The sequence below is a fragment of the Sporothrix schenckii genome, assembly GCF_000961545.1.
Source record: "Sporothrix schenckii 1099-18 chromosome Unknown Cont41, whole genome shotgun sequence".
NCBI classification, from domain to species: Eukaryota; Fungi; Ascomycota; class Sordariomycetes; order Ophiostomatales; family Ophiostomataceae; genus Sporothrix; species Sporothrix schenckii.
In genome coordinates, this window is record NW_015971142.1 from 4,152,926 (window position 1) to 4,174,534 (window position 21,609).

Genomic DNA, 21,609 nt, shown 5'->3' on the forward strand with positions numbered 1-21,609 from the left:
TCGGCTGGAGACGTTTTTTTGCCGCCGTTTTGTCCCCGATGAGGAAGCTGCTGCCGTATTCCCAGGACCTGTGGAGAACACGCATCCTCCTGGGCGTCGCGGCGATGGCACAATCGCACCAGCATCGGCGTTGCCGTGGGCGAAGGTCCCACACAAAAAACAGAAAGAAAGAAATGCAAGGTCACCTTACATCGTAGACTGGTCGACTATGGGACGCCTTTTGACTGACCAACGGGGATAGATGAGACGTGGGCAATGAGATGAAAACCAATGGTTACGAACTTGAATCTAGAGCCAGCACGTGCGCGACCGTCGACGTGGTCGCTCACCGAGACCTGTATGTCGTACGCCGTAAGCCATTCACAATTCTCGTAGTTGAGTAATATCTTGTCTGGCCTACGTCGTCATTACTCAGTGGCTGGTGTAAGCCGTGATCCTTCCCGATTGGGTCTTGCCAAGGCCCTGTCATACGTTGCAGCGGGCGCTGGCCAACCCCTAGCCTAGCGGCTGCTTCCGTAGGGCACCGTGAGCTTAACTGGAAGTGTAATTACGGTGTACGAAATAACGGATGACGAGAATGCATATGATTTGACAGTAACCATTGCCAATATTGACGCGATGAATGGTAGAACAAAGTGTCGTGAAAGTACAAAACGACGAGAATTGAAATGGCTTCATTCATTTGAAGAACATAATTTAAGAACAAATGGCGGATGAATCAAGACAAATAAAAATAAAAATAAAAATAACGCTCCACGCCATGTTTTGTCACAATACAATTTGCTACTCCAAACTCATTTAACACGTAATTACGCCGTATACACTTTTCTTTATTACCCCTCCAACAACTCGTTGGACCTCCTACCCTTGCAGCTCATACTGCGGCGTTTGTCGTCGCTGTTCATACCTTGGTGCCATGTTCTGTAGATCCCTCAGTTCGATATGCGACGAGTCCTCCATCTCCATCGGCGGATGCTGCTGATTCTGCTGGTAGAAGTAGTAGCCCGCCTTGGTATCCTTCATGTCGCGGACGTCCTGGGCGTCCAGTTGGTGGAACAGCTGTGGCTGCGACGTGGCAATGGCCTCGCCCGTCAGCTCGGTTGTGGATTCGGTCATGGGCCGTCCCGGGTCGAATTTTCTGCGTGCTGTCTCGGCGGCTGCGGCAATGGCGGCGGTGGTCGCCACGATTCGTCTCCGCTGCCGACGGCGCAGGCAGTAGAAGACGGACACGCCAATGAGTGCGGCAACGAGGACGGCGCCGCCGGCCACGGCGCCCACAATGGCACCCGTCGACAGCTTGTGCGCGTTGCTGTTGTTGCTGCTGCTGCTCTCCGGCGTCGTCTCACCTGTGGACGACGTCCCGTTGGCGGGTGCCGTGGCGTTGGCGCTGCCCGTCGTCGCGCACGCGGCCGCCACATCCGCATTGGTCTCGTCGACGGCCACTAGCCGGCGCTGCGTCGTGGGGTTTGCCTGCCACAGGGTAAACGTGTTGGCGTCCTGGTTGAGCATGACGTAGGCGGCCGACAGGAACGGGCGGCCCAGCTGCGTCATGTCGTCGGCGTTGACGTCTTGGATGGCCAGGATGGTCGTGTCCATGCCGCTGCTGTTGGCCTGGATCTGGCCCGTCTTCGCGTCGATGGTGCGGTCCGGCACGATGAGCTGGTCGTTGGGGATGCGCACCGCGAGCCCCGACTGGAAGGTGAGGGTCAGGTCGCCCGTGTACGGCGCCGCCCCGGGCAGATAGCGGTTGGCGAAAAAGGCGAGGCCCTGCGACCGTGCGGGGATGGACGTGTTGGTCAGCGTCTCCAGGGCCTGGAAGTAGGGGTTGGCGGGTAGCGTCATGAGCACGGGGTAGTCGGGCGTGATGCAGGCCTGCAGCGCCGTCGACGCCGCGCGCGGAAACAGGCTGGCGTTGGTGCCGTTGGCAAAGTTGAGCACCAGGTCCGTAATGGACAGCACCATGCGCGACGAGCAGACGGACGCCGCGCCCGCCAGCGGCAGCGTGTACTTTTGCGCCGCCACCACCTTGGCGCTGTCGTAGCCGCCCAGCACAAACACGCCGTCCATCTGCCCCGTCTGGTCCGCGCCGTCGCGGCCCCAGAACATGCTCCAGGTGCGGCTGGCAATGCGGCCCGAGGCCTTGAGGGCGCTGAGCAGCGTCGAGTTGAAGCCCAGGCCGACGGCGTTCATCGGGTGGTAGCCCTGCTGGCCCAGGTCGTTGAGCGGCACGCCCATGGGGAAGCCGGTGAGGGTGAGGCTCGTCGACGCCGTGGCGTTTTGGACGCTGCCCGACGACGCATTCAGCACAACCGTGTCCGCCGCATACGATACCGACGAATACGGCGCGGCGTCCACGGGATGGGCTGCGGCGGCCGGAACCGTGCGTGAGCTCGACGAGAACGCGTCGTAGGCGCCGCCGCGGAGCGTCGTACAGGCTGCACTGGACAGGTCGGGCGTGCAGTGGCCGTCGGTGCCGTAGACGAAGCTGTTGTTCATGGGCCACTGCGGCAAAAACGCAAACGACTGCGGCGGGCTGCCGATGCTGAGCCTGAGGCCGCGGGCGACCTGGTTGTTGGAGAGCGTGACATTGCCGATCGTGATGGCCAGCGGCTCTGGAGCGCAGTTTGTTGACGAGTTGGCGGCGAGAGCAGCGTCGATGTGGATAAGAGCGAGAGCACACCCGGCTAGCAAGGCCGCAGTGCCTCGCACGACCATGGCCGCAAGCGTGTCGACAGACACAAATGGGGGACACAAGACACCGTGACACAGTGTACCGACTGATGCCTCAACGGCTACCTCTTCTCAAGGTTTGATGTAGTACAATGGAGGCAGGAGATACGGATAGGGATCGTGAACTGCTTTAGTCGTAGCACAAATTAAGAGAATGTATAAAAAATAAAAGAAAAAAGAAAGAAAGAAAAAAACAGGCACGCAACGAGCAGTCAATATAAAATTATCACAGAAAAGAAAGTAGAGGAAGTCAGAGAAGAACAAGAAGGAGAAATGGACTTCGTCTGCAGAACATCCAGGTGGGCGAGGAAGCAATCTGCTCACCATACGAGTATTACTACAGCCCCCCAGCTTTTCACGCTTGTCTCCTATCCCATCGTCAGCTCTGTTTGTTTACATCGCTGCCCTCGTACAGTCTGCCTCTCCGGACAGGCAATGCAGTGGTGAAACTGGCCGTCTGCAGGTCGATATTGCATGTTGACAGATGTTTGGACACGAAATGGCGTCTGTTCTCCGTAGTTACCTGGCAAGGCATCCTGTCTCTCTTTTCCAGAGAACGTTATTGCTCCCGTATGTGCTGGCATCGACAAGGATGGGAAGTGGATGTGTTTTGAGCATATGCAGCTGTGGGCGTCTCGACAGTGGCACTTATTGGCCGGCCATGGGCGTCCGGAGAACCGTCAAGTACAAAGCAGGAGTCCCTGTTCGGATCCGTGCATGAGCTGAATCGTGGCGAATGGAGGACGCCAAGTTTTGTTTGTGTCACGATGGAAAAGGGGTTTGTAAAATACGATGCGTCGCTTGCCAAGATGCCCTTTTCGTAATATCAGAACTCGCGTGAGTGACAGCAGCAGATTCGCCCAGGATTACAGTGGACAGCAGACAGTGCTTGTCTTTTTATAGAATTTTTGATTTTCTTCTCAGATACTGCCCTCTTTGAATGGACTGGCCTGTCATTTTGTAGCTCACAAGGGAAATTGGGAATCATCACGATGCGGCTGCTCTCGCTCTCAGAGTTAAGCGCCGGAAGTGGTACGACGTAGGGTAGGCCTGGCCAGGCCCTAGGCAACTTTAAGCTCGTCGCTTGTAAATATGGGCCCTTGAGCCGTGGGAGGGTTGCCGGGGTCGCGGGATATGGTTGGGCGCCTCCAAGACCGCATTGATTGGCAGGGGTTTGGGGTGGGAGGAGACGAGGAGATGAAAGAAGGGGCTGGACGAAGCGAAATGCAAAGTCAAAGAGACAAAACAGACGGCCGTGACAAGTGGCTGACGAAGACGGGGACTAACTGATGTAGACGCAAGAGAAGGAAGATGGAAAAGGGAGATGAAAATAGACAAGAAAATATGTTGTACACAGAAAGCCAAACCAGAAGCGGCTTGCCGTACTGTTTCCTTCAGAGATCTGGTTGGTCCGCCTGGCGCCTGGTATTTCTCTTGCGTCGTATTGCTCTTTTCTGAATGCATTTCGTCCTCGCCGCCTTCATCATTCGTTATTTCTTCACCTACCGTTTGCTTTGTTACGCGTTTCTGGTTTTTCTCCTTCTTGCTTCGACTCGTGTCTCGTGTGTTGTGTTCCTTTTATCGTGACCTTTCTTTTACACCGTTGATCGACGCCAATCGGTACAACGTCAACTAACTGATCCGCCCGCACCACCGAATTAGCCCCTAACGGCCACTAAACTTTGGCGTCCGAAAGACCCCTAGTTTTCAACGTCAACGTCAACCTCCGCCTCAACGTCCGCCTCAACCCCCGGCGCGGCGCTGGCGCTGCATGCCGGCGATAGACACCCGGCCCTTTCTCCCCTCTCGGTTTTCCTCCTTACACACCCGCCGGATATGCTGCTCCAACCCGGCTTCAGGGTGCGCGGCACGGTCCTCGTGGCCATTTTTGCCGCGTCTCTCGTCCTGTGCCTAGGCTACCTCTACCTCTCCCCGTCGGCACTCGACGATATCCAGGGCCATTCGGCCGGCCCAGGCCTGCACCCATGGTCACCGAGCCAGCTGCCATCTGGTGTGGTGTCAACGTCCGACACCGTCACCGACCTGCCGCTCCCCGGCGAGTACCTCGCCGACACGCCCGCCTCGCCGTTCTGCGACGACCGCTTCAACCGCAAGTACCTGACGGACCTGCGCGCCACCGCCTTCCAGTACTGCGACGCCGCCTCACGCTCGAGCCTGACGTGCTTCCACAGCCACACGTCGAGCGACGAGGAGCGGGACTCGCTCTGTGTCGCACAGGGCGTCGTGTTTGACGCGGAGACGCAAAAGTTTGTCCTTCACTGCGACGTCGTCGAGCCCGACGCCAATGCAACCGAGCGCGGCGTCATCTCGTTCCACCGCGTGCGCCAGTACTGGTACGACACCGGCCCCAAGTACATTTTCGACCACCACGTCCGCTTCGTCGGCGCCGGCGATGTGGCACCCCTGGACGGGCCCCCGCCGCCCGTCCAGCGCCACCACTACACGCTGCTGGTCAAGCGCGAGGGCGAGCTCAACCCGTGGCACTGCCTGCTCGAGATCTGGTCCGCGGCCATGACCATGGACGTGCTGCGCAGCACCCGCGACGCGGCGGACCCGGCTGGCCGGCGGACGCACGTTGTGTTCCCCGACGACAAGCCCAACGTCCTGGTCGTGCTACTGGACGACCGGCGGGACGGGCCCTATTTTGACCTGTGGCAGCTGTTGTCGGGCCACCCGCCCGTCCGTCTCCACGCGATTGCCAGTGACCCGCAGGCCCGCGCCTTCTACAACACCTCGTCGGGCGTCGAGACGCAGCACCACATGGTCGTGCCCCTCGCCGGCGGCAGCAATCCGCTGTGGCAGAACGACTGGGCGGCGCGCGACTGCACGCGGTCCGACACGCTGCGCGTCTTTGTGCAGCGGGTGCTCAGCCACTACGGCATGGACGACGGTCCCGCGGTGGTCGATCCCCAGAAGCCGCAGGAGCCCGCCCCCGTCCGCGTCACCTTCATCGACCGCAACGACGCCGGCACGCGCCGCCTCGTCGACCAGGACCGGCTGCTCGAGGCGCTGCGTGCCGCGTACAACGGCACGGCCGTCGTCGCGGCCGTCGATTTCGCCGCCGTGCCCTTTGCCGAGCAGGTGCGGCTGGCTCGTGACACGGACGTGCTCGTGGGCGTGCACGGCGCGGGGCTGACGCACACCATGTTCCTGCGGGAGCATGTGACGGCCGTCGTCGAGATCCAGCCGACCGACATGGACGCCACCTTTATGGGGTTCCGGAACTTGGCAAACATGCGTGGCGTGACCTATTTTCGGACGACCGCGGCGCCCGTCGTCGCGCCGGAGGCGCCCGCTCAGCCAGAGGAGTCGTCGGCAGGCGAGACGAGCGATGCGGCGGGCGGCAAGGGGACCCGCAGCCTGGAGCGCCGCGCCTCCTGGCACCGCGAAAATTTTGCCATTGACAGCGACGTATTTGTGCGTGCCGTCGGCGCGGCCATCGAGTCTGTGTACAACAAGGGCCTGCGCCACGTCGAGGTGTAGTTGCGGAAGAAGGAAAAGAAACTCACATAAAAGAGTCGTTTTGTTTAGATAGCTTCAGCATTTGCATGGCGTTTCGAGAAACTTTGGATCTGGATAAATAGCGCTGTGTGGCTGCACAGGTGTCTCTTTGGGTAATTGTTAGTGTAGTAATATACCAGCGTTGGCTTTCCTTCAAGGAAACTCGTCTGCTCTCTCCAAGGTTGCTTTGTCAGTATGGGTGATATGATAGCCGCAAAAACATATGGGAATATGCTGGGTATATTGAACTTTGTACGATCCAAAGAGAAAAATATGTTCCAAGAATGAAATGGCCAAAAGTAGAAACCCACAAGAGCACAGAAGAAAGCAATTGCAAAAAAAAAAAAGGAAAAAGGAAAAAGAAAAAGATAATCCCGCCAGTAAATGGTATCACCTGCAAAACAACATTAATGCCCCGGTATATGCGTAGTCCTTCCCCTGCTTGATGCGTACGAACGCCCGAGAGAATGTGCAAATGGTCGTAATAGACGATGAAAATATAAACCAAAAGAAAATAAAATGGCGCCGTCACCGCAGACCGTCCTGCGACCCCTTCTCAATGATAAACTTGACGGGCTGCCGTGCCCGTCGCCGCTGGCCGCGCATGGCCGGTGCCGGCGCCGCCACCTTGGCGACCTGCTGGAAAGCCGGGTCCAGCCCCAGCGTGCGTCGGCTGGCTGGCTGCCAGCCGGTCGGATTGTACTTGTACTTGCTCGCGGCGCCGCCGCCCCTCGGGTCCTCCTGGCGCTCGTCGTAGCCCCACCGCGCGACACCCCCCGCCGCGACCCAGCTGGCCAGGTTCTTGCACTGGCTCGCGTCCAGCCAGGCCAGCCGGGTGCAGCCGTCCATGACGTGGTCGACGCCGACGCCGGTGACGCGCACGCAGCCGCGGACACTGAGGCCGCGGAGGTCCTGGAGGTGCAGGGCGACGCACCGCAGGGACGCATCGGAGACGGCGGACCCACAGAACGCAAGACGGAGCTCTTGCAGCAGCGGCAGGCCGAGGGCGACGACTTCGGTCGCCGTGTCGGAGAGCGCACAGCAGAACGAGAGGTCGAGGTGAGTGAGGCCCTTGGCGGCATTGACGAGGGAGACAATGGCGTTGTCGGACAGGTAGGTGCAGTCGGCCAGGCACAGATGCGTCAGGGCCGTGAACCGGTAGGGGGCCCAGGCCTGGAAGCCGGCGTCGGTGACGGAGGTGCATCGAGTCAGGGACAGTGCGCGCAGGCGCGACGACGCGTGGGCGGCCAGGTGCACCATGGAGCGGTCGGTGATGTGCTTACAGTACGAGAGATCGAGGATGGTGAGCTGCGGACAGCCGACGATGGTGCCCGGGGCGGGCCCGTTTTCCTTCTTGGAAGCGGCGTCGTCCTGCGGCTGGCGCTGCGGTTGTTGTTTCTGGGCCTGTCGGCTGCGGTTGGAATTGGCAATCGCGACAATTTTGTTGCTGGTCGCCGCCCCCGACGCCGACGCGGCCGGTGCAGGCGGCACCACCCATCCGACAACACGCGCCAGCAGATTGTCGCCGACCTTGCGGCAGTTGCTCCAGTCGAGCTCCTCGAGGCCGGTGGCGTGTTCACTCATGTCCAGGATCTGGTTGGCCGACACGTCCCACACAGACTTCATACGCCAGGCCTTGACGTTGCGGCCGCAGTGCTGCCACAGGGCCTGGAACCCCTCGTCGGTGATGTGGAAGCAGTTGCTGATGTCGATCTCGACGGCGCGCTGGCCAACCAAGGGCGCGACGATCTGCAGCAAGGACCAGTCGGTGATGCGGCCGTTGTAGGGCGCGAGGTCGATGTGGGTGCAGAGCTGCGGCGCCGTGGTGATGACGCGGCGCCAGTGGCGGCAGATGCCGGCGAGGCGGACGAGCTCAAGGAAGTCGAATTGCTTCAAGACAAGCACTAGGGCTGCCTCGGACGGGAACTGGCGACTGGTAGCGGCGAGGGATGCGTGGTCACCGTTGGCGCCCCGGACGGCGCTGGGGCTTCGGCGTGCCTTTTTGAAAGGCCCTCGTGTATCTTGCTGCTGCTGCTGCTGCTGCTGCTGCTGCTCTTTCTGTTGGCTCTGTTGTGTCTCTTCCTGCATCTTGATGCTGCTGAAATCGTCAATGATGCTCGCTGCCCCTTTGTCCGCCTTCTCCTTGTCTTTCTGATCAGATGGTGGAGGTGCAGTCTGTGGTGGGAATGCAAATAGTTTAAGCGGACTGCTATTGCTGTTGGTGGCCTCACCGGCTTGCGTGACTGGCAGAGCCTGGAGTGTGGACGAGGAGGAGGAGGAGGACAGTGACGAGGAAGACGACGGTGAGGATGCGGATGATTCGGTTTGCGGCACAGGCGGTGCCAGCGAGTTGCGCCGGCGGTTGCGCATGTTCTCCATGTCGACGCTGAGGAACGGATCTGGGTCGCTCGGCTGTCGTGTCTCGGCCGTCTCGTCCTTTTGCGAGGCCTTGGTGGGTGAAGACGGTTTGGAGGGCGTGGTGAAGGTGACGTTGGGAACAGAGTGGCGGCGGAGCGACGCGAGCGAGGAGACGGGCGAGGAGGGCGTGGGGCGCCATGGCGAGCCGCCGTCTGGTTCGTCTCTCATCTCAATGTCTCCTTCTTGGTCGTTTTCTGGAGGCTGTCGAGTCTCGTCTGCTCTCTTGTCGTCGTCGCCATCGGCCGTCGGATGATACCGCTCGCGGGCTGTGGCCTCGACCTGGTCCTTGAGCCCCGGAGGACACCGCCGCCACAGCTCGTCCAGCGCCTCGCCGCTAATCATCAGGCACTCGACACTGGTAATGGAGCGCACGGTGGCCGTGCGGCCGCGCGACAGGCCCAAGCTGGCCACCTCGCCAAAATACTGACCCTGGGTGAGGCGCGGGCGCGCAAAGGTCGATGCGGTCTCGGGAAGGCGGGCCTTGGGCTGTTCCAAGATGACTTCGGCCTCGCCGCGGACAATAAAGTAGATGTCGTTGCCGGGGCTGCCCTGGCAGATGATGTCGGTAAAGGGCGCAAAGGTCTTGGGCTGGGCGCTGAGGCCGAGAAAGTGCAGGATGTCGGGCGGGAGGGTCGCAAACAGCGGCAGCTCTTTGAGGGTTTTGCGCACATTGACATAACCGCTGCCCAGGGCGCTGCCGCCGACGGCCGGGTCCTCGATAATACCGGGGCTGGGCGACTTGCGCTTCTTTTTGTTGGTCGGGGTCGTTGTCGGTGCGGTCTGGGCGTCTGTTGCTGCTGCGGCAGCTGCTGCTGCTGCTGCTGTTGTCGATGCACCGGTGATATCGCCGGACTGTGTGCTGCTGGGTGTCGTTGTGCTGCCGCTCGTGCCCACGTTGCGCCGTTCCTGCTGCTTCTTCTTGAGGATGGTCAGGCGCTCCTCGGCCTCTTGCCGGATGGCCTTTTCCATGTCGGGGTAGCGGGGCAGCTCCGTCTGGAGGTCCTCCTTCTTGAGGACGACCAGCAGACACTTGGACCGCGCCACAATGGTGGCCGTGCGCGGCACGTCCATCAGCACGCCAATCTCGCCGAAAAAGGCGCCCGGCGTCAGCTCGGCATAGACGGCCTCGCCGTCGCGCGAGGTGACGGCCACCACGCCGCGCACCAGCCAGTACATGGCCTTGGCGTCGTCGCCTTCTGTAAGGATCAGGTCGTGGGCGGCGTGGATCTGCGGGCGCAGGTGCTTGCCAATGGCGGCCAGAAAGTCGTCCGGGGCGGACACGAAGAGCGGAAACGAGCGGATGCGGTCGACGAGGTCGAGGGGCATGTCGGGGAACGTCGAGGCGGTCAGCGGGCTGGGACGTATGGGCCGGGTGGGGTTGGTCTCGACGTTGAAGGAGCGGATCATGGACGACACGGTGCCGCCCTGGCCGCCGGCGCCGTTGTTGGCGGCATTGTGGGTGGCGTGCTGGTGGGCGAGGGCCCGGAAGGGCGATGTCGGCGACGGGCCGCGTGCCCGTCGCATTGTGCCAGCGCGTGGAGGAGTGGAGGAGGGGTAGGGGAGTGTGAGAATGGGAGAGGGAGAGAGGGGTGCCGGAAACAAGATATGTGGCCTGCAATGTCGAGAAGGCTATGCAACGGTGGTCATGCTCAATTGTGGACGTCTTCTAGAAGGACCAGGTCGGCGGTCGCGACGGTTCAATCGGCTCGCCGGTTTCGTTGTGTCGACGTTTCGGGTGCTCAAGCGAAACGCCTGTGCGCTGCAGACAAGCTCACCGAGTGGCCGCAAGCCGGCGATCTAGGGCGCACAATGGTCCTTGCGTGCGAGTCGTCGTCCGAATGTGTCCCAATGTGTCACCAGGTCGTTCCAAAGCAGATATGAGCACGGCGGGGATAAAGTGAGGCGGCTCGCCGTGGCCCAGATTGGTCTGCGGCGCGAGGCGAAGCGGTGGGGTTACAGTTGCAGGGCCGCTCCACGATATTGCGTCACGACGTGGTCGTTGTGTGTGTGATGCCAAGCCACAGAACACCAGGGATTGGGCAAGTATCGCGAGACAGCGTGGGCCTCGCAATGTGTAGATGTTAGTTCTGTCGATGTCTCGCCGGGAGATTGACGCAAGAGACGTCCTTCAGGGCCGGAATGTAAGCAACCGAATCGAATGGGTCTCGCAGTCGTCATAGCCGTGGGGCACGGGGACCATGTAAAGACACGACGACACACATACCTTGTGGTGCAACAGTCGATGGAAATGGACGGATGGACAGAGAAGAGATTGACAAAAGGTACGATTTTGGTCCTTGAAAAGACGTTGGTTTGTTGTTTGGGTTTGCTATGTGCTGCCCGCCAGTTGCTCTTTCCTCTTGTGTCTCTTTTTGCGCTGTTGTGCGCGTACGTCGTAGACGGAAGGAGGCTGTGGTGGGGCCACTCTGGCGTAATTCTGGGCCACTGGGGGCCCTTTGGGGGCTTTATTTGAGCGTTTGGCGCGGGACAAGCGGAAGGGCCGCAGCGGCCACAGAGAGGACCAGGTGAACAATACCAGCAACAAGGCGAGAGTGGCAAAGCCAATGACGACGGCGAGAATGCTCAGTAGAAGTGCTCGCCAACGACGTTGAGAGGCATTGTGTTGTGTCGTCGGGAACGGTCAAAGCGGCAGGTGCAGAAGAAAATGGATGCTCAGTGCTGCGAAGGAAGGGACGATGGACAGAACAAGAGATAAAGTCGCAAGGCTGTCCACACAGTATTACGAGTCAATGAAGGTCGTGGCAGCGGCAGTTGTTCACATATTCCGCATCTGAAAATGATCATGATCCTCAGTAAGGGCCCTCCACAGGCCCACACGAGCAAGACAGGGAACTGCTGACATGCTGGTGGTCCTATGGGCTGAGCTTTAGCCGGCGTGAGTGGGCTTCAGTGGCAGAGTGGGTGCTGTATTTGCCCTGTGCTTGGAGAGGCCTGGCCCAAACCCAGTAATTACAGCGGTGTTCTTTTGGCAGCGGCTGGCCCACACCAATGACGTTTCTAGCTCGTTTAGCGCATTGGGCCTTGCAGGCCAACAAAATGCCAGCTTAGGACGGCGCCAATTGCCGATGATCATTGTGGGTGACAATGGTTTTTTACATACTTTGATTTGCGCGTGGTGCTGTCAGTAATTCTCTTTATTGCTCCCGTTCAAAGCAATCCGTCGTGATACTGTCTCGGAACGCTGTTTGGTGGACGTTGCCGCTGGACGATGACGGTGCTTCAAGCGCCGGTCAAGTAATTAAGATACTATTTACAGGGGCTTCATGCCCCAGTAAGTAGCTGCGTCCTGCCTCCTCTGGTAAGGGCCGAGCCACCGACCCAGCGTGGAGTGCATAAAGTATGCCGTAATTGCTCCGTATGCAGTATTGCTCGACAAACGCAGGGTCTCGTCCACTCCGCTTTTGTGTCGACTCCTCATCTGCGTTTGGCATCTCATTTACCAAGAGCCCACTTGGCATTTACGACGTGAATAGTCAATACGGTAAACTTACGTCGTAGGCAGGCTTGCCAAGGATCAGGCCAGCAAAGTTGTCACGGTGGTCACAGTCTGGCATGGATCTGGGTTTGAGTGTGGCATGCTGCCGTTCGAGAAGCGCTGGAAGCGCTGGGATCGTTCGAACAGCTGTGTTGGACGTTCTAGCGCTTTTCTAGCACTCGGACCATTTCTTGGACTGTGCTTTCGTGCAGGGTGGAAAGGGTCTGAGGACAGGGTGGAGTGTTGCATTTTATGCATGAAATATGGAGGATTAGTGACTACGGGGGAGCGGTGAGAACACAGAGTCGAGACAGGTAAAACAGTGTTTGTATGCTGTGCTCTGCCAAGCGTGTCTGAGAATGCTTTGATTATTGTAAAAATAAGAGTGCGATTGTCGATTTCCACGACGAATTAACCTGTCAACCGGCCCTGATGCTTCCACTGCCAGCTCTTCGGTGCTGTTTTTGTCCTGAAAGGCAGACCCTAGTCTGTCATCCGGTCTGTGCAGCATCATGATGGACGATGGGTGGATATCTGTACTGTAGCTGGTGATAGCTCGTAAAGTCTTTAATCACGGTTCGTTTCGGGTCGCGTGGAGCCGATTCGGTTTGAGGCAAGGCGAGCAGCACCTGCGTGCGCGACATGTCGACCTTCCTAACACTTGACGTTTGGACTTTCGAGGATGTGCAGCTCTCCTTTCGTTTCTTTCGGTCCTTCCTGCCCTTCTAAATCCCACAGTACCCCGAGTTGCAGTCCAGTCCTGTCGCGGTGTGGCAGCAGACCGCCCCGCCTGCACAAAAGCAGGCCAGCTTTTCGTTGCCCGAGTGTGTAAAGTGCATGCGGTGGCGGTTGGCCGCGGCGGGCAACGCGGACGTAGACGCAGCGGTTGACAAGGTCGAGGCGGCCTTCCTCCAGGGCGTCATCCACGACGGCAAGACAACGCGGCTTGTTCGTTGGTGCCGTCCATCGGCCTTGGGTGCCTTGACGACGTACGGCAGCTGGAAGGCTTTTGCTTTGGGCCTCTCGCCGGGGCGAGTGTGTGATGGGACAGGCGTTGCGTTGTTGGGTGATGGTCGTGATACAGGGTTTCTGTGGTGTCCTGCACTGCCGATGGGCCGTTGGAGGTGTGCTGATGTGGGTGCGGCGACGGCGAGTGTGGCTGCGAGGAGGGCGAACAAGAAGTGGAGGAGGAGCTTCATTTTTGGCGACGGCCGGTGAGCTGGACTGTCCGAATTGTTTTGTTTAGAAAAGGAGTAAGTTTGTTGTGCGTTGTGCAGCCGAGCGCAGTGATGTAAACAGAAAGAGGGTGGGAGCCACGTCAGAAGGCGCGCTCCGCGAGTCAAGTATGACAATAATTGACAGGAAGCTCTGAAGCTTTGAAGCTGTGAAACGAACAGAGACGGAAAGGATGGAAGAAAAAATTAAATTGGCGCTGATAAATAACAGAAAGTATGAAGCTGGCGATGAAGCAGAACAGCACCCGAAAAGAATGAATAGTTAAACACAAGTTGGACAGAAACAAAAGGCAACGAGAGAGACTGTATTTTCAGGAAGAAGAGAGAGATCAAGCTCGGAGCTATAGAATGGCGGGTCTGTACACTGATATACTCTCTATTGACCACGAGAAATGCGAGACAAAGGTACGGCGGACTGCTTCGGGGCAGGGGAGACGATGTATGGGTGTACAGGAAGCTCAGCACAGGAGTACATGCACAAGAGCACAAGAGCACAAGAGCACACGAAAACCTCAACACGGCAGCACAGGCGCGACGCCCGTTTCCTTTCTTAACCTTCTTACCCGGCACATCAGGGAAGAGGCTCCCTCATGGGAACCGGCTCGAGTATGGGATCCCGCCCGAGGCTGAAGAAGGCAAAAGGAAGAAGGAATTTGACGGAAGGCAGAAGACGGAACATAAATGGCGAGGAATACAAATATATGGATTAGATAGAGTGCTTAATGTGTGCTTCAAGGGTGATGTAATGGTGTTGTATGGGCACATTGGCACTTTGAATATATATTTCTTGACAACCTGCATGGCAGCATTATCCATATGAAGCCCTCCACATGTATGGAGATTTTGTGGTTGCAGCTCGGTTTGTACATAGTGGCTAGCAAAGGAAAACAGAAAGGGTACACAATGACGACGAATCTGTACACGTCAAAAGAAGGTCACGGAGAAAGGCAAGGGAGCAGAGTAAGGATACACTTTGTTTGTGGCACTCCTTCGTCATGCCATGAATCTGACATAATCGGACAGAGTGCGGAGAGCAGGGCGACACCAAATAAAGTGACGACAACAAGGCGAGGAGGCACGACCGAGAAGAATGCACGACCAAACCGCAAAAAAAAATAAACGATCTCCGGCAAAATACAACTCTGTCCTCGGCGTGTCGAGCACGCGGCCCGCGGCAGTTGGCGCGGCTCAATTGCATCTGATATTAGCCAGAGGATGGAGAGACAACACACCCACAAGGGAGAGAGTGAGATAGTGCGGCGAGGTTAAGTGACAAGGGATGCAGATATGGTACATGCCGTCCCGTCCGCCCCCATGAACCACGACTGTGTCGGGACAAGGTACATTTGTGTTTTGCTGTACAGCGTAGGACCACCGCAATGCTCCGAGATCAGACAGCACTTCGCCGCCGATCAGGGACTTTGCAAAGATCGCAACCCAAGATTTCGACAGAGCTGGTTTGCCTTGACACGAATATTCTATGATTCATTCACAGGTCGGGTCCCAGGTTGAGTCACGAGTGAGTAGTACTCACAGGCAGAGGATGGTTTCCATTGGACAGCTGCACGGTATCAAGAATCGCTTGTCATTGAACGCCTTGGGCCGGCGAAACGGCCCACCACAGGTAAGACTAGTATGTACAGATATCTACCCCCACTCTCTCCCGCCCCCAACGAGAGTCTTCGTCGCCTGTCAGTCTCTCTCCCGCATGCCTTTTGTCCGCAGTGTCCACTTTGTCGTCGTCTCGTCAAAGGGCAGGTGGAGCGTCGACGCCGGCGAGGACGCCATGGACGTCGCCGTGGTATTGCTGGCCGTGTTGGTCGTGTTGGTGGCGCGCGTCGTTGTGCGCGTGGTCGTCGGAAGAAGCCCGCGCGTGGTTACAACGGCGGCGTCTTTACGCGCGTCATGTCCTCCGTCTGCTTCTTGCCCGTCTTGCACGTCGTCGCGGCTGCTGCCCACGCCGTGCCGCTGCATGTGGCCCATCCACAGCCCGCGCACACCGCCCTTTTTGCGCTCCGGCAGGTCCTCGGTGCCGGCGCTGCACACGTACAGCAGGTACTGCAGGTTCGGCAGCGTGTGCCGGATGTCGACGACCTTGAGGCCCTGGGCGTGGCACAGCGTCTCAATGTCCTTGTTGAGCAGGAACCAGGCATAGTCGAAGCGGTACTGCGCATTGTGCCCGCCGCGCGGCATGAACAGCGGGAAGTCCCGCTGCGCGTCGGGGATGTTCTTGCTGATGTCGTCGCGCACCACCGAGCGCGAGCCGTAGGCCGTGATGCGGTACGGCAGGGCGACGCCCAGGTACGTCTCCAGCGCCGCGACGAGGACGGCCACAAAGCCCAGCGCCGCCGACAGCGTGTCCTCGGCCTGCCCCTTGCTGCTCCGGTCGAGGAGCGGCCCGTACACCGTGTTGGGCAGCGGCATGCCGCAGATCTGGAACGCGAGCGGCTCGTCGACGCCGCGCGCGCGCGCAATGCCGAAAATGCGAATCAGGTCCTCGCAGATGCGCCGCCGCTGCCCGCGAATGTCGTCGCGCGTGCGATGCACCGTGGCACGCGACGACGCCAGCTTGTCTGCCGCGTGCTCGACGTCGGCCCAGGCGCGATGCTGCAGGTCGCGGCCCGCCGCAATGGCCGCCCGTCTGGCCGCCAGAGACGACGCCAGGTCGGCGCGTTTCCGGCGCGCGGCGTCATTGAGGCGGCGCCGGTGTGCGAGACCCTTCAGGGCGCGGTGGCGGCCGGCCTCGGCCTCGGGCAGGAGCAGAGCCGCTCCTGCGGGCTCGCCGGCCGCGACGGCCTGCTGCTCTGCTTCGAGGATCTGCTCGATCTGCTGGGACAGCTTGTCCTGCGTGGCCAGGCAGTCTTGTAGTGAGTTTTCGAGGTTGGCGAGGCGCATGAGTGCGTTGTAGGACGACGTCGGCAGCGGTGGTGATCCTGCCAAATTGCTGCGCGCGCCGCCGGCCGGTGCCACGAGCCGATTGCGTGGTGCGCCGGCCATGTAGATGCCATCGAGTAAATGGAAAACGAGGGCGTTGGGTGGAAAGCGGATGTTTTGGAGAGAACCGATGCAGCCGAGGAAGCGCAGATCGACGTCGTCTTCGAGGAGGAGGAACCACGCGGGAGAGGAGGAAGACGTCGAGGACGGACGTGTTGTTGTTGAGGGTGCTGAGGATGTTGCTGCAGATGTACTTATATGTGGTGCTCGTCGCACCCAGACTTTGACGGTCAGTTGCGACGATCGTGAGATGAAGGGATCGAAGCCGGCAAGGTCGAAGAAGCGAAAATTGAAGTTCTGCGTTGTTAGTACTGGCGTGGTTGCGTTGCTCGCAGCGAAAGGGGACGGGCAAACCTACCGCCGCCCGCTCGGCGACCTCGCTGACGTAGATGGGCTCGTCGGCCCCGTCGTTGTGCAGCGAGAAGAAGGCGTCTGCCGTGCTGCTGTCCAGCACCTGCTCCAAAATGTGTTGCCGTGCCAGCGCATTGGCCCCAGACAGCGTCGCGCTCCGGTTGCGTGCAGAGGCCGTGGACGTGGCTGTCGCTGTCGCTGTCGCTGTCGCTGGGGCTGAAGCTGAAGCGGACGGTGAAGCTGTGGCCGATCCATTGCTGTCGGTCAGCAGGTCGTCACTCGACCGGGAGTGGTGGAGTGCTTTCCGCAGCGATGCCCGTCTCTGCTGTCCTCCTGGGCCGACGCCCGAGTCGTCGACGCTGTGCTTACGCGGCGGCGAGAATGTCAGATTTCGCAGGTAGATGCCCCGCAGGTGGCGCAGCTTGCGGTTCTGCGGCAGGAGGAACGCCGGCTGCGGCGCCGCCATCGTGAGGCGTGCGTCGGCGAAGGCGAGGAGGATCGAAGTGACGTCTCAAGAAGAGACTCTCAGCACAAGGAGGTCACGCCGCGTGGCCCATAGCCTCGGTGAAGGACAATTGAAAGCGATGGCACGGTGCTAGAGGCCGTCGAGCGCAAGTACAGTCGCCAAAACGTTGTCGCAGCCGTCATCGCGGCCGATCGTCGCCAAAGTCGTCAATATCGTCCAAGTCGTCTGGTTATGAGATGCTCTTCGCGTGTTGTCGTCAACGGCAGCGACTAGCGTGCCCAAAGCTCCTGATTACAGAAGGGTGGAGACAAGCCCTGGAACTTGCCATGTGGGGGTCACGTGTGGGGTTCGTTGTGTTTGAGTGGGCGAAGAAGCAGCTTTCCACAGTCAATGTTTACATAGAACGGTGTCGCTACATTTTAACCACCACCATGGCTGTACTTCTCCATTTGGCCAACTTCAGGCTACTACAGACGATGTCGTAAATAGAACGCATTCAAATGGAAAACCAACTGTGAGAAGAGAAAGGAATAACAATCGAACGCAGAACGAAACCAAGCATTGAACTCTGGGGCCGGCCACAAAATTTGAAAGTGAGAATAAACAGTCATATGTCATCAAAGCCTCATATCAAACGCCCTTCCACGCGCTACACGCTGTCCCGCCGCGTGTATGTGCCGGCCGGGGTCCGCACGCCGGCCGCCTGGCGACTGGCGTCTTCCATTCTGACATAGCGCAGCGGCCGGTACTCGGGCGTCCACATCTGCTCGCGGATCCACTCGTCGAGCAGGTCGTCGCCGTCCTCTTCGGAGGGGATGCCGCGCTCGGTAGCGAGGCCTTCCTTTTGGGCGGCGCGAATGACACTGCGAGCAATGTGGACGCTGACGGGCCGGACATTGTCGACGCCCGGGAGAATCGGTGCCGTGGCATCCTTGAGGGCCGGGCTGAAGTCGGCGACGGCCGTGACGGCAGCGACGAGCATGGCATCGCTGAGGCGGCTGGCGCGGGACAGGACGGCGCCGAGACCGATGCCGGGGAAGACGACGGAGTTGTTGCACTCGGCGACCTGGATCTCGACGTCGTCGCCGTCCTTGCCCCAGGGACCTGTGACGGGCGGAAAGGGCGAGCCTGTGGCAATCAGGGCGCGGCCGTCGGTCCATTCGAGCAAGTTGGAGGGCACGGCCTCGTGAAGACGTGTCGGGTTGGAGAGCGGCAGGATGATGGGGCGGTCGACGTGGCTGGCCATGGCCTGGACGATGTCTTTGGTGAAGGCCTTGGGCTTGGTGGAGGTGCCGACGAGGACGTTGGGCTTGATGGTGTTGACGACATCCAGCAAGCCAATACTGCTGCTACTGCTGTTTCGGTCGCTCGACGACGTCTTGAATGCACCGCCGTCCTTGGCAAACAGCTGTTGCGCCTTGGACAGCTTCTTCTGCTCGGCCATCTCGGTCGTCAGCAGGCCCGGCTTGTCAATCAGCCAGATCTGCTTGGCCGCCTCCGCGCGGCTGATCTTCTTCTTGGACGCGATGGCATCGCACACCTGGTCGGCAATGCCCACGCCCGCCGACCCGGCGCCGAAGACGACCATGCGCAGGTCGTCCAGGTGCTCGCCACTGACGTGCAGGCCCGACAGGATGGCCGCCAGCGTCACGCAGCCCGTGCCCTGGACGTCGTCGTTGAAGCACGCCATCTGCGGCCGGTACGTGTCCAGGAGGCGGCGCGCATTGTCGAGGCCAAAGTCTTCAAAGTGGATGTAGGCCTGCGGGAAGAGGTGGCGCGCCGCGCGCACAAAGGCCTCGACAAACCGGTCGTACTGCTGGCCGCGGACGCGCCGCTGGCGCAGCCCCAGGTACAGCGCGTCGTCCAGCAGCTGCTGGTTGTCGGTGCCGCAATCCAGCACGACGCCGAGCGTGCGGTTCGGGTGGATGCCGGCGCAGAGCGTGGTCAGGATCAGCTTGGCCCGCGAAATGAGCACGCCGCCGACGCCCTGGTCGCCGATGCCCAGAATCTCCTCGCCGTCCGTCACCACGATGTAATCAATGTCCTCGGCGGTGCCCCACTGCGCCAGCGCGTCAAACACGCCGTCAATGTCGTCGATCCGCAGGAAGCAGCCCTCGGGCCGGCGGAACAGCCGCGAGTAGTTTTGGATGGCGTCGCCCTCGGTCGGCGTGTAGATGACGGAAAACATTTCGTCGAGGTGGTCCTGCACCAGCCGGAAGAAAAGCACGTGGTTCTGGTCGTGCAGCGACGTCAGAAACGTGTTCTTGGCCAGGTCGTCGGCGCGCGTGCTGTACTGCTCGTAGGCGCGGTGCACCTGCTGCTCCAGCGTCTGCTCGCCGGCCGGCAGCAGGCCATTCAGCGCAAAGGTGCGGCGCTCGTCAGGCGGAAAGGCCGAGCCTTTGTTAAAAATGGAGTGGTTGAGCAGGACAGTGCCGCGGAGGGCACAGTCCATGGGGCCGCGCACGCTCAGTGGGAGGTTGCCGAAGCGGCTTTCGTGGGACATGTTGCGTGTGGAGGACGAGAACGAAGACAGCTGCCCGTGCAAGTGTCGTGAGAATCGTCGCGGCTGTAAACAGCCCTGAACTTGTGCCTGAATCTGGACACTAGCGCGAGTCAGCAACGTCTGGCCGGCGGGGCGATACGGCATTCTTGGAGCGGCTTTGAGCAGATGGATTGACAGACGCCGATGGAAGAAAAACACGAAAAGCACGAAAAGCACGAGGTGCTGTACCTTGTGTGGTATACACGGCAATGACCGCGCGGACAAACGTCAGAGGACCAACAGACGTTGTTGATCAGAAACAGTTACTTGACGTTGCGTACCTACCCACCGCGGGATGACGTATTGGATACGCTACGCGATATCGATACAGCAACTGCGGGCACTAATGGGGAAGCTACGATACTCCAATGTGTGGGCCTTGCCGCACCCAATTGGCCAAACAGGTACAGCGGCTGCAAAGGAAAGTGCAACCGCCAGAAGAGATGAGACGGAAAGAGCAATAGACACAGCACGTTTTACAAATGTTGGAACGCTTGGAGCCTCGCCCGCGAAGAAAGAGAAGCAAACCAACATCGCTGTCGAGTTTGCCCTCTCCAAGACCGTTTCGGCGGTGCGGGCGCGGACTATGATGGTCCTTGATGCGTTTGATCTGGCAGCGAAAACACGCTCTGCTCTCTGACGAGAAACAATAGCATGCTCCCCATTGAACCAACCCTCGTCCGGCAGCATGACAAAACGTCGCGCAAGCCGGACAAGCCCGTTGGCCACAGGAGTGTGACCGCCAGGACGGCGCAGGTGAAAGAAAGAGGCTCGAGAGCCACTGTACTGGCTGGTTGGAGAACTGCGGAGGTGTAGGGAATTGAGGGAAGGTGAAGGACATGAAGCGGCAGGAGAGATATGATACGACAACGACGCCCGCGATCCGATATTGTTACGACACGTGCGAATGCACCCTTACCTTTCCGCTGCAGCAGTTTATAATCTACCACATGCAGTTGCATCGCGAAGACGGCCGTCGTTGTCGTGTTGTCGTCGTGCTGCGCTGTGTTGCGGTTTGCTGAATTGAAGAAGTTTTTCGTCGCTGAAATTTTTCGTGGTGGATTTCGGCTCTACAAAAGTGGGCCAGGTGACTAATCTTAGTAGTGGCATCTCATTATGATGAGAAGGCTCAGCATTACGTAGTACTTCTTTGAGTTTATTTCGCTATTATTGAGAAGGGATATTTAATAGAATTCATATTTTTAATCGTGTGAATTATTAGGTTTTGACGTGGATTGTACAAAGAAATATTCAAGTACAAACAAATGTTGAATTATTAAACTAAATAAAAAGAACAATTAGTTTAATAGAGTCACGTTTCAATATTTTTAAATAGTCAATAGGTGTTTTAGCATCTAACGCCACTTTAATATAAAAATTATTCTTTATTGACACTGAGGAATGGAGATGACTACTACGGAGAGCATTCGAGATGAGTTGAGGATTGCATGTGGACGTGGCTGTTGGTACATCGCTTTCTGTAGTATATCGGTACAGTACCATGTCAAAAAGGTACGGAGTATGTCTTTGTTGTACGAAGTAGATAATTGTAGACCTGTTTATGCATTGCCATCCTATTTTGTTGCTGTCGTTCTGGGCAAATGTCGTGCGACGTGGCGAAAACTTTATTTTAGAGCGTCGGTTATGGTCCGTCGCGAGTGGAAAAACGAGGACCAGGCGAAAAAGAAGATCGAAAATCCGGGGTAAGCCGAGGAAACATAAAGCAGTGTAAAATAAACCAAAAACAAAAACAAAAAAAACACTTGACTTTAGCGGATCGACAGTAGAGGGAAGAAAGTGCCGGAACAGTTGTTGGTCCTGAACAACCTCCTGCCCTGGTTGATCGACGGATCAA

At 58.7% G+C, this 21,609-nt stretch overlaps 8 protein-coding genes across 8 annotated transcripts; 2 read left to right on the forward strand and 6 right to left on the reverse strand.

The window, feature by feature from the left end:
- Positions 1 to 861: 861 nt before the first annotated feature.
- SPSK_07282 (aspartic-type endopeptidase) lies at positions 862 to 2,715 on the reverse strand (the record flags this gene model as incomplete). Its single annotated transcript, XM_016733946.1, has 1 exon — positions 862 to 2,715. The coding sequence occupies one exon, from the start codon at positions 2,713 to 2,715 to the stop codon at positions 862 to 864; it is 1,854 nt and encodes a 617-aa protein (XP_016591645.1).
- Positions 2,716 to 4,566: 1,851 nt separating this feature from the next.
- Positions 4,567 to 6,234, forward strand: SPSK_07386 (uncharacterized protein; the record flags this gene model as incomplete). The annotated part of the gene is made up of 1 exon (XM_016734049.1): positions 4,567 to 6,234. The coding sequence occupies one exon, from the start codon at positions 4,567 to 4,569 to the stop codon at positions 6,232 to 6,234; it is 1,668 nt and encodes a 555-aa protein (XP_016591646.1).
- Positions 6,235 to 6,780: 546 nt separating this feature from the next.
- SPSK_06928 (F-box and leucine-rich repeat protein 7) lies at positions 6,781 to 10,194 on the reverse strand (the record flags this gene model as incomplete). Its single annotated transcript, XM_016733598.1, has 1 exon — positions 6,781 to 10,194. One exon carries the CDS (start codon positions 10,192 to 10,194, stop codon positions 6,781 to 6,783), a length of 3,414 nt encoding a protein of 1,137 aa, XP_016591647.1.
- Positions 10,195 to 11,941: 1,747 nt separating this feature from the next.
- Positions 11,942 to 12,245, reverse strand: SPSK_10816 (uncharacterized protein; the record flags this gene model as incomplete). Its single annotated transcript, XM_016737084.1, has 2 exons — positions 11,942 to 12,109; positions 12,183 to 12,245. 2 exons carry the CDS (start codon positions 12,243 to 12,245, stop codon positions 11,942 to 11,944), a joined length of 231 nt encoding a protein of 76 aa, XP_016591648.1.
- Positions 12,246 to 12,891: 646 nt separating this feature from the next.
- On the reverse strand, positions 12,892 to 13,365 carry SPSK_08072 (uncharacterized protein; the record flags this gene model as incomplete). Its single annotated transcript, XM_016734717.1, has 1 exon — positions 12,892 to 13,365. The coding sequence occupies one exon, from the start codon at positions 13,363 to 13,365 to the stop codon at positions 12,892 to 12,894; it is 474 nt and encodes a 157-aa protein (XP_016591649.1).
- Positions 13,366 to 15,093: 1,728 nt separating this feature from the next.
- Positions 15,094 to 17,212, reverse strand: SPSK_07170 (UV radiation resistance protein (UVRAG); the record flags this gene model as incomplete). The annotated part of the gene is made up of 2 exons (XM_016733837.1): positions 15,094 to 16,692; positions 16,754 to 17,212. The coding sequence occupies 2 exons, from the start codon at positions 17,210 to 17,212 to the stop codon at positions 15,094 to 15,096; spliced, it is 2,058 nt and encodes a 685-aa protein (XP_016591650.1).
- Positions 17,213 to 17,861: 649 nt separating this feature from the next.
- SPSK_07283 (malate dehydrogenase (oxaloacetate-decarboxylating)) lies at positions 17,862 to 19,715 on the reverse strand (the record flags this gene model as incomplete). The annotated part of the gene is made up of 1 exon (XM_016733947.1): positions 17,862 to 19,715. The coding sequence occupies one exon, from the start codon at positions 19,713 to 19,715 to the stop codon at positions 17,862 to 17,864; it is 1,854 nt and encodes a 617-aa protein (XP_016591651.1).
- A 334-nt stretch (positions 19,716 to 20,049) lies between these two features.
- On the forward strand, positions 20,050 to 20,394 carry SPSK_08146 (uncharacterized protein; the record flags this gene model as incomplete). The annotated part of the gene is made up of 1 exon (XM_016734787.1): positions 20,050 to 20,394. One exon carries the CDS (start codon positions 20,050 to 20,052, stop codon positions 20,392 to 20,394), a length of 345 nt encoding a protein of 114 aa, XP_016591652.1.
- Between the last annotated feature and the right edge of the window lie 1,215 nt (positions 20,395 to 21,609).